Source organism: Onychostruthus taczanowskii, unplaced genomic scaffold (assembly GCF_017590055.1).
Source record: "Onychostruthus taczanowskii isolate IOZ18803 unplaced genomic scaffold, ASM1759005v1 scaffold17, whole genome shotgun sequence".
NCBI classification, from domain to species: Eukaryota; Metazoa; Chordata; class Aves; order Passeriformes; family Passeridae; genus Onychostruthus; species Onychostruthus taczanowskii.
Window position 1 is genome coordinate 5,738,901 of NW_024498906.1, and position 13,654 is coordinate 5,752,554.

The following is a 13,654-nucleotide window of genomic DNA, read 5'->3' on the forward strand; positions in this document are numbered from 1 at the left end:
TTTTTGAGTTCAGTTTCAGGCCATGTAATTCCTTCTCACTTTGCCTCCTTCCCCTTGTATACTGCTTTCTTTCCAGTCTATTGAAAATTCTTTTCTACTCCTTTTTTTACTGCCCCTTTCCTGGTAGGTCAGCCTCAACCACCTGGTAATAGTTCAAACAATAGGTTTTCATTTGCCTTTTCTGCTGTTGTGAGCTTGCCTAGTGTCGTTGGAATCACATGCCACTGCATTCATGGAAGCATAACAAATATAATTAAAAAATAACTTTCCTAGAGTGGGAAAAGAAGTCTTAAAGGCTAACTTGTTCCCAAGGTTTCAAGTAGTTGCATCTTAAGAATTCTGATGCTTCTTGTATGTATTTTTTTCTTTAAGGAAAAAGGAAAATCTCTGAATTAGATGTTTTTACAGTTTTTCATATCAGAATACTTAACTTTTATTGGTTAAAAACTGATTTTTGGAATGGTAACAATGAAAAATGTCCTTTAATATCTTTGACTTTGCATGTATCCAGCAGCATTTCTGTGTATACTGTGCTGTTCCTCAGCTGTTGAAACAGAATAAAAGGTGATTATTTGCTCTGCCATTCAGAGCATATTGGCACAATTCAGCTTACTCATAGTTAGATGTAGCATAATTCCCATACCCAAAAATCTCTTTGAAGGTTCTGAAGCAGCTAATTATTAGACTAGATCTGAAAACCATTTCAAATATTTAGAGAACAGCAATGACCCATATAGGCTTTTCCTTAAGAACTGTAAACATTAGAGAATTCATTAAGATTTTAGTGATAATTTTTAATAGGTTTTAAAGAGAAATCAACCTCAATCAAGCCTTTTTTTTCCTTAAAGACAGACTAGAATTTGTGGGGGTGTTTGTTTGTGTGTGTGTAGAGATGATTTATGGCAACTGTATTGATTGGAAAGCACCTTGAAAGCACCTTGTCAGGAAAATGAGAGAGTTTAGATTAAAAAAAAAAAAAAAGCTTTTTAATATTAAAATAGTAGTCTTCATACAATAGAACTGAATGAGATTTGAAGAGGACTTAGGTGTGAAGTATAGGTTTATGTCTGATAAAGAAGAGTGTCTAATTGGGTTTTTTCTCTCTTCAACAGTATCATCTGTGGCCTTACTCAGTTTACAAATAAAAACCACATTGCCTTCGCTGCACTAGAAGCAGTCTGCTTTCAAACACGAGAGGTAAAGGCAATTTGTGTCCTAAATTCACTGTAAATTAGTGTGATAACAGGAACTGTAGCTCTTCAGGAAAAGAGATTTAAAAGATTTAATGAAGATTAGTCATATGCTGTATATTGTACTTGGATGCTATTCTTGTCTTTACTTGTTGCTAATGTTGAAAAATTGTTCCTGTGGACTTAGCTAAAATTGAGTGGTACATTTTTTTGGAGTGGTAATGCTGCTTTTTACCAGCAGGTAAAATAAAGTGAACATATTTTGTGAGTATTTTGAGGGGTAGAACATGGAATGTTTAGAATGGCAGGGCCAGTGACATAACTACAAAGTTTCATTGGTGCAGGAAACTACACTTTATGGTCTGCTGTGACAGAAATGGCTTATGTCACTTTTGGTACACAAGAACAAAAAGGAGTTAAGGCAAGACAGCAGCAAACATACCAAGGGAAAGCTGGCTTCAGTTCCTTCCTGTTCCATCCTTCACTGCCTCAGCTGGCATTAACAGCCAAGCAAAATTCTCACAGAGGAAATTAATCCCCCAGCCAAATCAAAGAGGTTGATATCAGTATGAGCATTGAATCTTTATATCACAATCTATTCCTCCCTGTGTTTGCAGTCCCCGAGTTCTGTGCAAATACAGGAGGAAATGAAATCCCTAGACCTTGCAAGATAACAGTCAAGCCTTAATTTGATTACATGAATTAAACTGCTGTTATTTAAACATATTGATTTTTAAAGTAGCATCCTGCTCAAACCATGTAAGATGAGGGAAGCAGTGTGCTGTTTCTGTAGTGATATAAAGTACTTATTGAAAAAGGCTGACAGAAATTTCACCCAGGCTTCTGCCTTTGAAGCTGTGCTGACAGCCTCTGAGTCCTCAGAAGGTTGTGAAGGAAATTGGAAGTAGCACTCTAATTTTCTAATTCTTGTACTAGAAGTCAGGGTAAAGTTACAGGCAACTAAACTGATTTGTTGTCTGCTCCTCTTTCCTTGTCCATCCTCCCGTCCATTCCCTCTCATGTGACAGCTCAGTGAACTTTCCAGCAGAAAAGTATCCCTTTTTTTGCTGGGCTATTTTTCTGCTGGATTAATGACCTCAGCTGCCTCACAGAGGCATTCAGCAAATGTCAGAATGCAAGGTAGGGCATGTGGCTGGAAGTAGGAGGGAAGGGAATAAAGCTGTCAGGCTGAGTGAGGGTGAAGTTCACTGTTTGAACAGACCTAACACTTCCCCATACGTTAGTCACTCTGATTTTATCACAATGGCAGGAGTGCCTGATCAGGCAGTGGACACTCTTAAATTAAGAGATTAAATCTTAGTGACACAGGTAAAATATTTTTATGTTTTTCTAAAGATACATCATTAATTCTGCCTTGTCAGAAACTAAGTTCTTTCAATTCCAGCGAAAATGGAAGTCTTCAGGAAAATCCTTCATTCTAGGTCACATTCATTGGAGTTCTTGCTTGTTTGTGACATTCACTCTTTCTGAGTACCTTGTTATCCAAAAAGCTTCTTCCTTGTGCAGATAGATGACACTTGTTACATTTTTTCTTCCAGAAGGAATTTTGGAAAAATAAGCAATTTTTCACTTCTAAGAGCTGTACAATGCTGTCACGAGACAAAATCTGCATACTTGGATCCTTGCTCTTCATCCCAGCTCTGTACAATAGAGATAGCAACAGCATGACCATGATTTGTTTTGTTCCTTCATCCCTTCCTGGCTTCTAGCATTCTTTTTATTATTTTAATCTCTGCTGAGTGCATGCTGATCTAATATGCTCTTGCACAGTGGTAAACAAACCCAGAGCCTCCAATGGTGCTGAAGTTCTGAATGGTAAAAAAGGCACATAATATTGCCTTAGACAAGAGTGAAATGATGTATGTGAAGGAAATAAGTAGTATAGTACTGCCAGCAAACTTTGTGCAAGAATCCTGGTTTCCAATTTATTTCTTGTGCATTGAACAGTGTAGGCCCATAGGCAAATCCTGCCACCAGGAAAACTAGCGTTACTCTTTCTACCTTGTAATTTTTAACCTTTATTTATCCTGGGCAGTTCCTTTAGTTCTTTTAAAGACTTTTCTGGTAAGGGACCTTGCTGGCTTACTTTCTGGAAACTGGGAGAATCTCCTGGATAGTTCATCTATATGTAGTTTGCACTGTCTTGCAAGCCTACAATTTTTTTGTTCTTTTTTAAGTAGCATGTTGACTATTCCTGCTAAATATTGTATTATTGAGCTACAGAACAGGGCAGAGTGCACTGTAGTTTTAGTCTTTTTTTGTGGTCTATGTTGCTTTGTCATTTAAAGCTGAGAAAAACAAACCTCTTTTTTATTTAAATACACTGAAAAATTACAGAGAGAATATCATACTGTACTTGTTAGTGTACTGTGCACTGTTAATGTACTTGTAATGCACCGTACTTATGCACTAGTCTTATAAACTGTAGATGAGACATTTAACTGACTGCTTTTACAAAACCCTACAAAAACCACTATTCTGTATTTATCGGTGGTTACGGGGTAATGCCATGGTGTTACCAGTAACTTAGGTTTGAGTAAACCCTCTAAAAAGCATATTGCAAGGTATCAGTGAATTAAATACTACATCTTAGTTAATTATCCCTTGCAAACACTTCAACACTTTTCAGCTAGAGACTGTGCCCAAACAAAGGAAATATAATTCTATTAAAAATTACACTAACAGTTTTTTTTGCTCTCTGTCTTGTTTAATATAAAATTCTCCGTTTTCAACAACTAATTGAAAATATTTGAAGAGGCTGCTCTTTGAAAACATCTCAACATTCCTCAGTTCTTATTGAAGAGTCTTCCAGATGGCCAAATGTTTTAATTCTTCAGTTATTTAATCCATTGAATTAGAGAAAGTATCTAGACAAAGGATGATCAACTAAATAATTTATTATTGCTGCTTCCTTTGTTTGCTTTGATAGATGTTCTCATCAGCTCTTCTTAAAATTCCTCTCAGTCCATGTAAGCAGCACATAGGATTCATCAGAGCACCTGAGGAGAAAGGTATTCTACACTAGGATTTCTGTAATGAAGAGAATGCACATGCTGCGTGTTAAACAAAATGGTGCTGTCATTTTGTCTGTTTTGGCTTTTAATGTATAGGAGAGAGGATTGATCTACTTAACCCTCTTCAGCAAATGCTGTAGTATCAGTGTTTCACACTCAGAAGGTATCAGAGCATTTCTGTGCAATTAAATTGTAACATGCATTACTCTTATTTAAGATTCTAGATGCTATGAACAAGGACTGTGGGATTCCACTAAGTCAGTTACAAGTAGATGGAGGAATGACCAATAACAAAATCCTCATGCAACTCCAATCAGACATTCTCTGTATTCCAGTAGGTAAGATGAATTTACAGCTCTTGAATTTACAGCTTGCTTTTTAATGCTGAAAGCATTAGTTTGTAATGGCTGTTGAGAGCAAATTGGGTAGTTTGTTGTTGCATCTTGATAGATATGTCAATCTTTAGTTCTGATGTCATCAAGGTGACTTCCATTAAAAATCATTATGGTCTTCTCTGTGCTTTGCTTCAGTAAAGCCATCAATGACTGAAACAACAGCCTTAGGAGCTGCTATGGCAGCAGGAGCTGCAGAAGGTGTCGAAGTTTGGAGTCTGAATCCTGGAGATTTGACAGCAGTGACATGTGAACGATTTGAACCACAGATAAACCCAGAGGGTAAAACCTTTTTGTGTTATCTGAGTTGCAAACTTATTTTTTTCACAGATGTTGACAGGAATGGTTTTGGGTACACTTCTTTTGTCTTTAAAAAGCCTACATTAATTATTGTTCTTTAGCTAGCTATCTTTCTCATCAGTTCTAAAGTGCTTGTAGAGATGGAAAGTGTGCACTTGACATAATTAATCCCTGTGCAAGATAAATGCTTTTTTGTCTTTTCAATTATTTCTTAATTTTTGGTACATAATTTTGTCTCGCCATTTTGATTATAATTACTTCCAAATTCCCTACTTCAAAACAACATTTGAACGGTTTCTAAATAAATATCAATTGCTTAATTTTTGTCCTACTTGTAAATCTTCTTATTGGTGCACGTAAAGAAAATTTCTTTTATTTCTTCTTACTATGCATAACTGTGGGGTTTGGGGTGGAGTTTTTTTGTATTCAAAAAAGGATTTTATAATACTTTCTCTGTGCAAACAAATTATACTGTGCAAAAGAGTGAAAAACTCATATTGCCATATCTGGTTCTTAAATATTTGTGGTTGCATTCCTATGCATTGAGAGGCTTTTCTGTTTTCTGATTTCTTAATTTCAGAAAGTGAATATCGCTATGCCAGGTGGAAGAAAGCTGTGATGAAGTCTATGGGATGGGAGACATCTGGCAGTCCTTCAAATGGTAAACCAAAAATTAATGCAGGTCAAGTATTAGTAATTAGCCAGTTAACCTAGGGAGCTCATCTTGCTTTTGTTGACCTTTTGTGTTCATACCATCTCTGGACTATTATAGTGGTTTAAAAGTCATTACTTAAATCCACTGTGGAAGCAAAGCAGGAGAATAGATAAGCTGGGTCTTCCTCCTGAATAGCTGCAGGTTTTGCAGGATGGCCCTGGTTTGCAAAAGAAAAAATCTCACTTGCAAGACGAGATACAGCACAATGCTTAGAGCACAGGGACTTTGTAAACTTTCTTATGCCATAACCTCATGCTGCAAAGGAGAAAAGTTCCATTCTGTGGTTTTGCTTGCTGTATCTGCCTTCATTATTTGCTGGGTAGGAAGGAGGGATTGATATCCTTATTAAAATCTATTTGACCCGTAGGGGGTAAGAGCAAGGAGTTATCATAAAGTAAAGAATTACACAGACCTATTGTTTACGTACAGAAAATATGAAAAAAACTTTTGAGGGACTGAACAAGAATTTTCTTCTGAAGTAAAGGGCTTTCTCACCTGTCACATTTGAAATAAATTAAACCTGCAGTCTTCCTGTGATCTATAATTTGAGTGTTTATTTTAGTACTATTTTGGGATAAGTTTTTAATCCTGAGTAATAATATAACACATCATTTATGGGCTTTATCCTCATTTAATTTCCCTTTTATTGGAAAAACTATTAAAATGAAAAGTATTAAGTAAAGAATCCTCAAAATTTGAACTCCCTCCACAACCCAAAATCCACAGTTGGAGCCCTCAAGCTGCATGTGGCCACTTTCTTCTTGAAAGCTAAAATTTTCCGTTTGCCATCCTATATGTTTGCTTAAGTACTTTATTTAACACTGTGGTTTACAAACAATTCTGCCAAGGCTACTGGGAAGGGAAACAGGTGAATTAACAGGAGCAATATGATTCCCTTCAGTATTGACCTTTATGATTTAGTGCCCTTACATCTAACCTGATGCTTATCTTACTAGAATAAAAAATTCTGCCTTGCAGTAAATAAATCTAGATGTTTTTTCTTCAGTTTATGTGAAGAGATATGTTTATCAAGGCTTACTTTAGTGATTTTCTGATCTAACACCTGGGGGGAAAATGTTATTTTCCTTAGTTCTTTGATACTTTAGGGGTAGGTTGGGATTGGAGAATACTGGAAATGGGCTGAACCTGGATAGTGCTGACAGTGGAATTTGGACTTGAACTCTTACAGAGAGAACCTCTTTGAATTATTATGGGGTTTATGCATAATATTTTTTTAGTTCTTCTGCAAATGTCACTACATTTGTTACTTTTTGCTTTTCATATATATTTAACACATATACTGCAATTTATATATATATTTCTCTTTTGATTTGCTTGACTGGAAACACCATCCCCTGGATGCCATCAGGTGACAGTAGTATCTTCTCTAGTCTGCCTTTCAGTATTTTTGTTATGAGTAGCATGCTAATGTTAATCGGAGCAAAGTACCTCTCAGGTTAGTTGTTATTTGAATTAGATCACTTTAAAAACCATCTGCACTATTTTAAGTTTTGGGGTTTTTTGTATTCCATCTGTCTGTTTCTAGCAAAAATGACTGATGCTTTTTGTTGTTCATGCACACAAAACATTTGAGGGTGTGAATCAGGCATAATGTGCCTAAGGGAACCAAGGGAATGCCATCTCAAATCCATCCTCATGTGCCATTTAATTTGTAGTTGTTGGATGCACATGAAACCTTGGACTCTCCTTTGTCTGTGCAGATTGCACACAGTTTATAAAAGGGATACAGGTTGGAGCAGCCTAGCAGAGTTCTGCATTGCCTGCTTTACAGTGTGCATGGCAGATAGAATAAGGTTCCATCCTTTATCCTGTATTTCTTCTTGCACTGTTTTTAATGATTTTGAGGACCTTGTTTAAATTAAGTGAAAACTATTTCTTCTGTCCCTGAAAGGCTTCATACACCCATTTGATTTTTCTGGACCCCTTGAAACTATTGTATTGTTAGAAATCTTCTAAAATCTACTAAAATCTATAAAACATTCTTCTTGTACTTTGCTCTTGATGGATAAGTGAATTAATTTAGTCTAAAAAGAAGAGACCCTAAAAGGCTTAACTGCAAAACTGGGAAGGGAGTGTGTGCATATGCAATGAAGATGCATCTTCAACCTGTTAATATACAATTTATTTAAAAAGAAAACTCTTAATGTAGGTGACAGTTACTTATGCCAGAAGTAAGACATTTCGTTAAGATATTCTTACAGTAAGAAAAGGAAGTTTGATGATGTCATTTATTCCTTGTCACAGAATTTCATTGCAGAGAAACTATTTTACAGTATAGGCATTGTTGCTGCTTAGTAAGCTGTTTGGAGGTTGTTTAGTTTTCTTTTTTTGTTTTGGTTTTGGAGGGATAGGCAAGGAGGTGTTAATTAAATAGACAGTTGAGGACTCTAGCATGCTCCTGTGATGATGTGTTTGTATTTTGTTTCTACTCATTCAGTCTGAATTAACTACTCAACTGTAATTTTCCTTGCATGGAAGAGATGGTTGCAGCTTGTAGGAAAGCTAAAATCAAGCTTAAAAAGTGCTAGGCAAAAATCAAAATGAACAAATGGATTTTCAGTTATTTACTAACTCTGGAATGTATCTGTGAGTGAGAAAGATCTATATTATGGAGAATAAAATAAAACCAGCTGTGAATAAGTGGGTAAATTTTTAACAAGCTGAACAAAGTAACATGAATATAAATTCCAAGTCAGGTGCTTCACCACATAGAGGGTACTTAAAATACTATGGAAAATCAATGATAAATGAGCAAATAAGCAACTTAAATTCTGGGATTGCTTTTTAAAAACAACTAATCAGTAACCTGCATATTAAACTTGCACTGCTGGAACTCATAAGAAAAAATTTCTTCTTCTCTCTTCTTTAAGCTTGTCAGTGCCTTTCTGACCCACAACTGAGAAACATAATAATCTCAACTCACTGCGACCTTTATGACCTTGTTTTCAGATAACAGTAACTATTGATAGGGTTACTGTTACTATGTGTATATAGTTGTTATACGTACCAGTATAATTACTCTATATATTAATGTGTTGCTTCACTATTTACATTATAAGCTTGGGAAGAGGAGAAGTTTCCTGTTCTTTCTTTTAGAAATGATGAGGTCTAAAAAGGAGCAGCAACAGTGATGTTAGGTACAGGTTGTAGTTTTGCCCAGCTGTGCGTTAGTGTAGAACATGAGATACAGAATTTGCATTATCAATTGGAGCATGGCTGCTTCCCCCTTAGATGCATGCTCTGGTAAATATCCTTTGTTTTTAAAAGTTAGAACTTGCTGACCAGGCTTTCCTTCTAATTCAGTGCAGAAACTCCTTTTAATTAATTTGGCACATTTTATATTTTAGTGAAACACTGTAACTCCAGTGCAGTCATGAGAGTAGTACGTTTGAGGATTGAATTTGGGGAGGATTGAATTCATCCTTCATGTGCTGAAACAGCAGTAAATCTCACATAGCAACAGTGCTGACGTTGAACATGTCTCTCTAGGGCAGGGCCATGATTTTACAGCTACTGAAATGTGAAGGGAAAATCTGCTGTGCCAGAACAGAGAACACTAGCGTAGTAAAACCCCCATTTGCATAACTGCTAAGCTGCCTTTTTTTGTGGCACCTGATGTCTAAACAATACTCTGTTAATTATATAATTTCATAATTTCACCAAAATCAGGCCAGTTACTTGTATCTTATTTTATGATCTTCATTCTTCTCTCTTGGAGAGAAATGGGTGGTATTTTTCACTGTTGAAGCAAGGTGTATATAACAATTGGAGTTCTTATGCTAAGATTTTTTTAAGTTTTTCACACTCATTTTGGAAGTGGACATCAGAGAGATTTCAGTACATTCCATAGCTGTAGTTTTTTTTTCTTGTTTCTTTTGGGTTTTGGGGACTTTTTTTGCAGGGGGTGGGTAGGAGTTAACTGAAGATGATCCTATTTTTTGTTAGACTCAAATTTAAATAAATGCCTTTGTGGGCTTAAATTGGCATCTCTCAAGTCAGGTATAGTTGGGATTGGCTGTATATGGGGTCTTATGTGGCATCTGGGGTGTAAAGTTATTTGACTATTCTCACTGAATGAGACATCAGTGCTGATCAGCAAAACTATATTGTCCCTGCTTAAATACCCTGTGGGTTTGGGGTTTTTTTTTTTGGTAAGATTTTTTTGTAAGATTTCCTTTTTAGTTTCTTTTGTTGTGATTTTTACTGCCAAATTGTGTACTAATTTATATAAAGGGATCACTGTGCAGTTCTGCAAGATAGTTGCATTAATGTTTTCCAAATTTCTGAAAGTTGTACTCATATTTAGAAGAAAATAAGCTTAATTTACCTTCTTTCATTCCTTCTACTTGTTAAAAATTTACCCATCTTAGTCGTGTGGTCTCTGCTCCCCCTACTGTGCACATCCCACACACTTAAGAGCTGGCTTATCTGGTGTCACACGACATATCTAATTTATAATTGCAGCAGTTGAAAACAAAAGTTGGTTTCACTGAATTCCTCTTATAGCTCAGCTGTGTTATAGAGTGTTACTAATGTTTTATAATAAGTTCTGTATTCCTAATGCACACATTTTTTATTTAAGGTAAATGAGGCTACTTAGTGGACTCACTGGATGCAGCTGATTTTTTTGTTTTGGTTTTTTTTGTTGTCTGAAGAGATTCCACCACCAACGTGATTATGCTACTTTTGTGGTTCAATCTATTCACGAATCCATCTGTCACCAGTCCCTGCATAACTTCCCAGTGGTGCACTGAAAATTCAGTCTTCAGCCCTTCATTACTCTGTTCCCTTACCCAAATCAACTCCAAATGCACTGGAAGCCTTTGTGTGGACAATCTCACATCATCCTCTAAAATTTCACAAGCCCTAGCTTTGTCTGAAAAAGTGGTATGAAAAAAACCTGCAGTCTCTGAGGTAATGATGGCAGATGTTTAGCTGTCCTTTTCAGGAGTTTGGTACTTCATGCAACACACTTCAGAAAGTTAATGGAACTCTATGGAACTCTATAAACATCTTACAATTCTTCCAGCTGCTGTGAATTACTTTTCATATGCCAATGGTTGCCAAAGATGTTTTATTGTAGTTGCCACTGGTGTGAAACACCTTCCATGGTACAAACTTTTTAAACACTAGCCCAAGGTGGATTGCCATAGCACGCATTGCCTCTGGTTTGGCAATGAGGAGTTTGCTGCTATGGTCCCCAGAGTATTGCTGAAACATTCAGTTGCAAGGTTGAAGAGTTGGGTTTGGCTCTGGCACATGTAGTCACTTGGCCCATCATAAGTATTTATGACACCAAATCCTGTAGTTGTACCTTTAAAGAGATGAGAGAAAATGGTGTTTTGGTTAAGGCCATGTTTCATCCTGTGGTTTTGTGCTAGCTTGGAAAGACAAGTTTGATGCAGCATGCTTGATATCTGCAACTGATAACTTTTCAAACTATTCTGTACAGTGCACTTTTCTTGACCAATATTGCATATATCCCGTCATCCTGCTTAACTGACTATTTGTTAAACTGTAGAAAGTTGAAGCTAACTTAGTTTTCATTAAAGAGGGTCCACTCAAAATTAAATATCAGTGCTTTAGTTCTTGATTTCGTTTAGTATATCTCAGGGACCAAAATCTCCCTTTCAGTTTCCATGTCCATAGTTTTAACTGCAAGATGTTGCAAAATATGCTGGGACAATCCAAAACCCTGGCTCGGTAGAGTAAGTACTGGCACCTGAAATGGGCCACTGGAATTTACAGACAATGGTGACAGCTGAATCTCATCCACTTTGAAATCTTTTGTTTTCCACATGAAAGGAGTGAGGTAATAATCTTATCTTCAGCTTTCCTGCTTGTACCAACAGCATCCCAAATGCCAGCCTTATTGGTTAGGTCAAAGAGAAGGTGTTTTTGTGTAGTGATGTTAGACCAGTATGGAATGGCAGCAAGGTTAAATGTGGGAACACAGAGAATTTCAAAGATGTGTTTAAATGCACTAGGAGTTAAAGGGAGAGGTTTTTTGTGTGCATTTGTTCTTAAAGATTTTTGTCTTTAACGAAGTTTTTCTTTGATTAGAGGCTTAGTTTTTAAAAGGATGTTATATGTCTGAAGCAATGAATTGCACAGAAGTTCAGGTCTGTACAATATATTTAATATCAAATGCATATTAATTGCCTTTTTATTGTCAAGTGCAATGACTTTTGAAAATGTGACTTTTAACTTAGAAGATAGAGAAGGAACACTTTTTGTCCTGTGGTTGCGTGTATTACTTCAGCAGAGAGAAGGGATTTTGTATACAAGTGAAAATATAACAGCATCATTCAAATCCTGTCTCTCCTGTAAATACTCACATGTGAAGTGTGACAGCCAAAATTTCTGGTGTTTCCAGTTTGTGTTGGAGAGGTGAAGAGTGAAAAAAGAATATGATCCCATAGAAAAAAGTCTCATACTCCTTACCTTTACTCTGAGCTGTTTCTGATCCCACTGTACCCCGAGGAAGAGGAGTGGAGCAGCCTGTGGAGCACAGGGAGCAGGGGTAGCACACACCTCAAACTCTGGACTTCTGAATATGACCTCTGAGTCTTGCCAAAACCACTGAAGTGCTGGACCTGGGAATGAATAATGCTGAAGTGTTGCCTTTGCCCATGACAAATGTGGCAGGGGGAAAGCTTGTACCTAACAAGTAGGAGAGGGAATTTTTGCTGCTTTTCTGACTTATCTTTTACAGGGAAACACAATTCCTATTAATTTTTCACTGAGTAAGAATCATTATTTTATTTTCAATTGCTGTTGCAAATGTTTTTTAAGAGTTTCACATCACTGTTAACTTTCTACCAACATAGTTGAAATATATTGTAAACTGCTTGTTGGCGGGGAGGGGACAAACTGTTAATGTTAGCTTTTTCTGAAGCTGTGATTTATTTTTTTTTTATGAATTACCAGTTTATAAATTCTTAATTGAGAAATGTATTAACTTGGTATTAAAGTACCATAAATGAATTGATGGAAGGTGTCAGTTTATTCTTGCACATCATCTTTCAGACACATTGTCACTAATATTTTTACATGAGGCACAAGTATTCACTGATGTATATAAAGCAGAAGAGCAGCCACTCTGAGACGTGCTTTAAGTTGCTCTGGTGTACAGGTGAAATACATGCAGTTCTGCATTCTGCTTCAGTGATTCAAGGACTCAAGGACTGGATTAGAAATCGCATTTCCTCAAGTCCCTCCATGTTCAGGAAAAAGCAGGAAAACACCAGTGAAATGACAGGAAGGAGCATAGTCGTAGTACAGGTTTGATGCAGAGGTGGGGTGGGGCCAATATGCCATACAGGTTTTGGTCTCATACCATAGTCTCGCAATTGCTACAGATTCAAAAGCCTTTGTGAGCTCTGGGGAGAAATGTTTATGAAATAGCAAACATTGCTGGGGGTGGGGGGTAGCTGGGAGCAGAAGGTGCTTCTGTTATTTTACAAAAGAAACATGGGGTGTATCTGATGGGTATGTTTAAGGAGTGCACCTGCTGGATTCTTATTCTGTCTCTCTGTGGCTTCCAGCTGCCTTCTACACATCCAATGCTCCATGATTATCCAAGGATATGGCCTTCATCCGTAGCTTTTACAAATCCATTGTCTCCTATATGGAAATCAGTTGTGTGTGTCAGAAACAAAACACACACACTGACACACAGGCTGGAAACAAAAATACATTTAAATTGCACATCAGCACACAAACACTTATCACTCAGTATCAGACTTCTCCCTCGGCCTATGAGACTCCAGTGTCTTCCTTTCACACAGCAGAATTGCAGCCTTGCCCTTAGCTGCCCTGCACAAAAGTGTACTCATATTTCATGACTCATCAAGCTGCAATATTATGAGATTGGAATTTTATTAATTTAGTTTCAGAAGATTATAATTTTTTTTTTCAGCAAAAGCTAATACAGTGTCTATTACTGGAACTCTGTGCAATATAAGCAAGCGTCTTAATATCCATGACAGCATCCAAGCT

At 36.8% G+C, this 13,654-nt stretch overlaps 1 protein-coding gene across 6 annotated transcripts in view; it reads left to right on the top strand.

Annotated features, from left to right (window-relative positions):
- GK (glycerol kinase) overlaps positions 1 to 12,636 on the top strand; it is a 34,952-nt gene extending 22,316 nt beyond the window's left edge. For 2 of the 6 annotated variants that reach the window (XM_041399731.1, XM_041399733.1), the window contains 6 exons: positions 1,113 to 1,197; positions 4,443 to 4,563; positions 4,756 to 4,899; positions 5,498 to 5,578; positions 7,002 to 7,088; positions 10,236 to 12,636. In XM_041399731.1, coding sequence (XP_041255665.1) covers positions 1,113 to 1,197; positions 4,443 to 4,563; positions 4,756 to 4,899; positions 5,498 to 5,578; positions 7,002 to 7,088; positions 10,236 to 10,243 — 526 coding nt within the window. In that variant the 3' untranslated portion in view covers positions 10,244 to 12,636. Of the gene's footprint in view, positions 1 to 1,112; positions 1,198 to 4,442; positions 4,564 to 4,755; positions 4,900 to 5,497; positions 7,094 to 10,235 lie in introns of those variants that run through there. The other 4 variants (XR_005952285.1, XR_005952286.1, XM_041399735.1 and 1 more) reach the window with 3 other exon arrangements.
- The last annotated feature ends 1,018 nt before the right edge of the window (positions 12,637 to 13,654 follow it).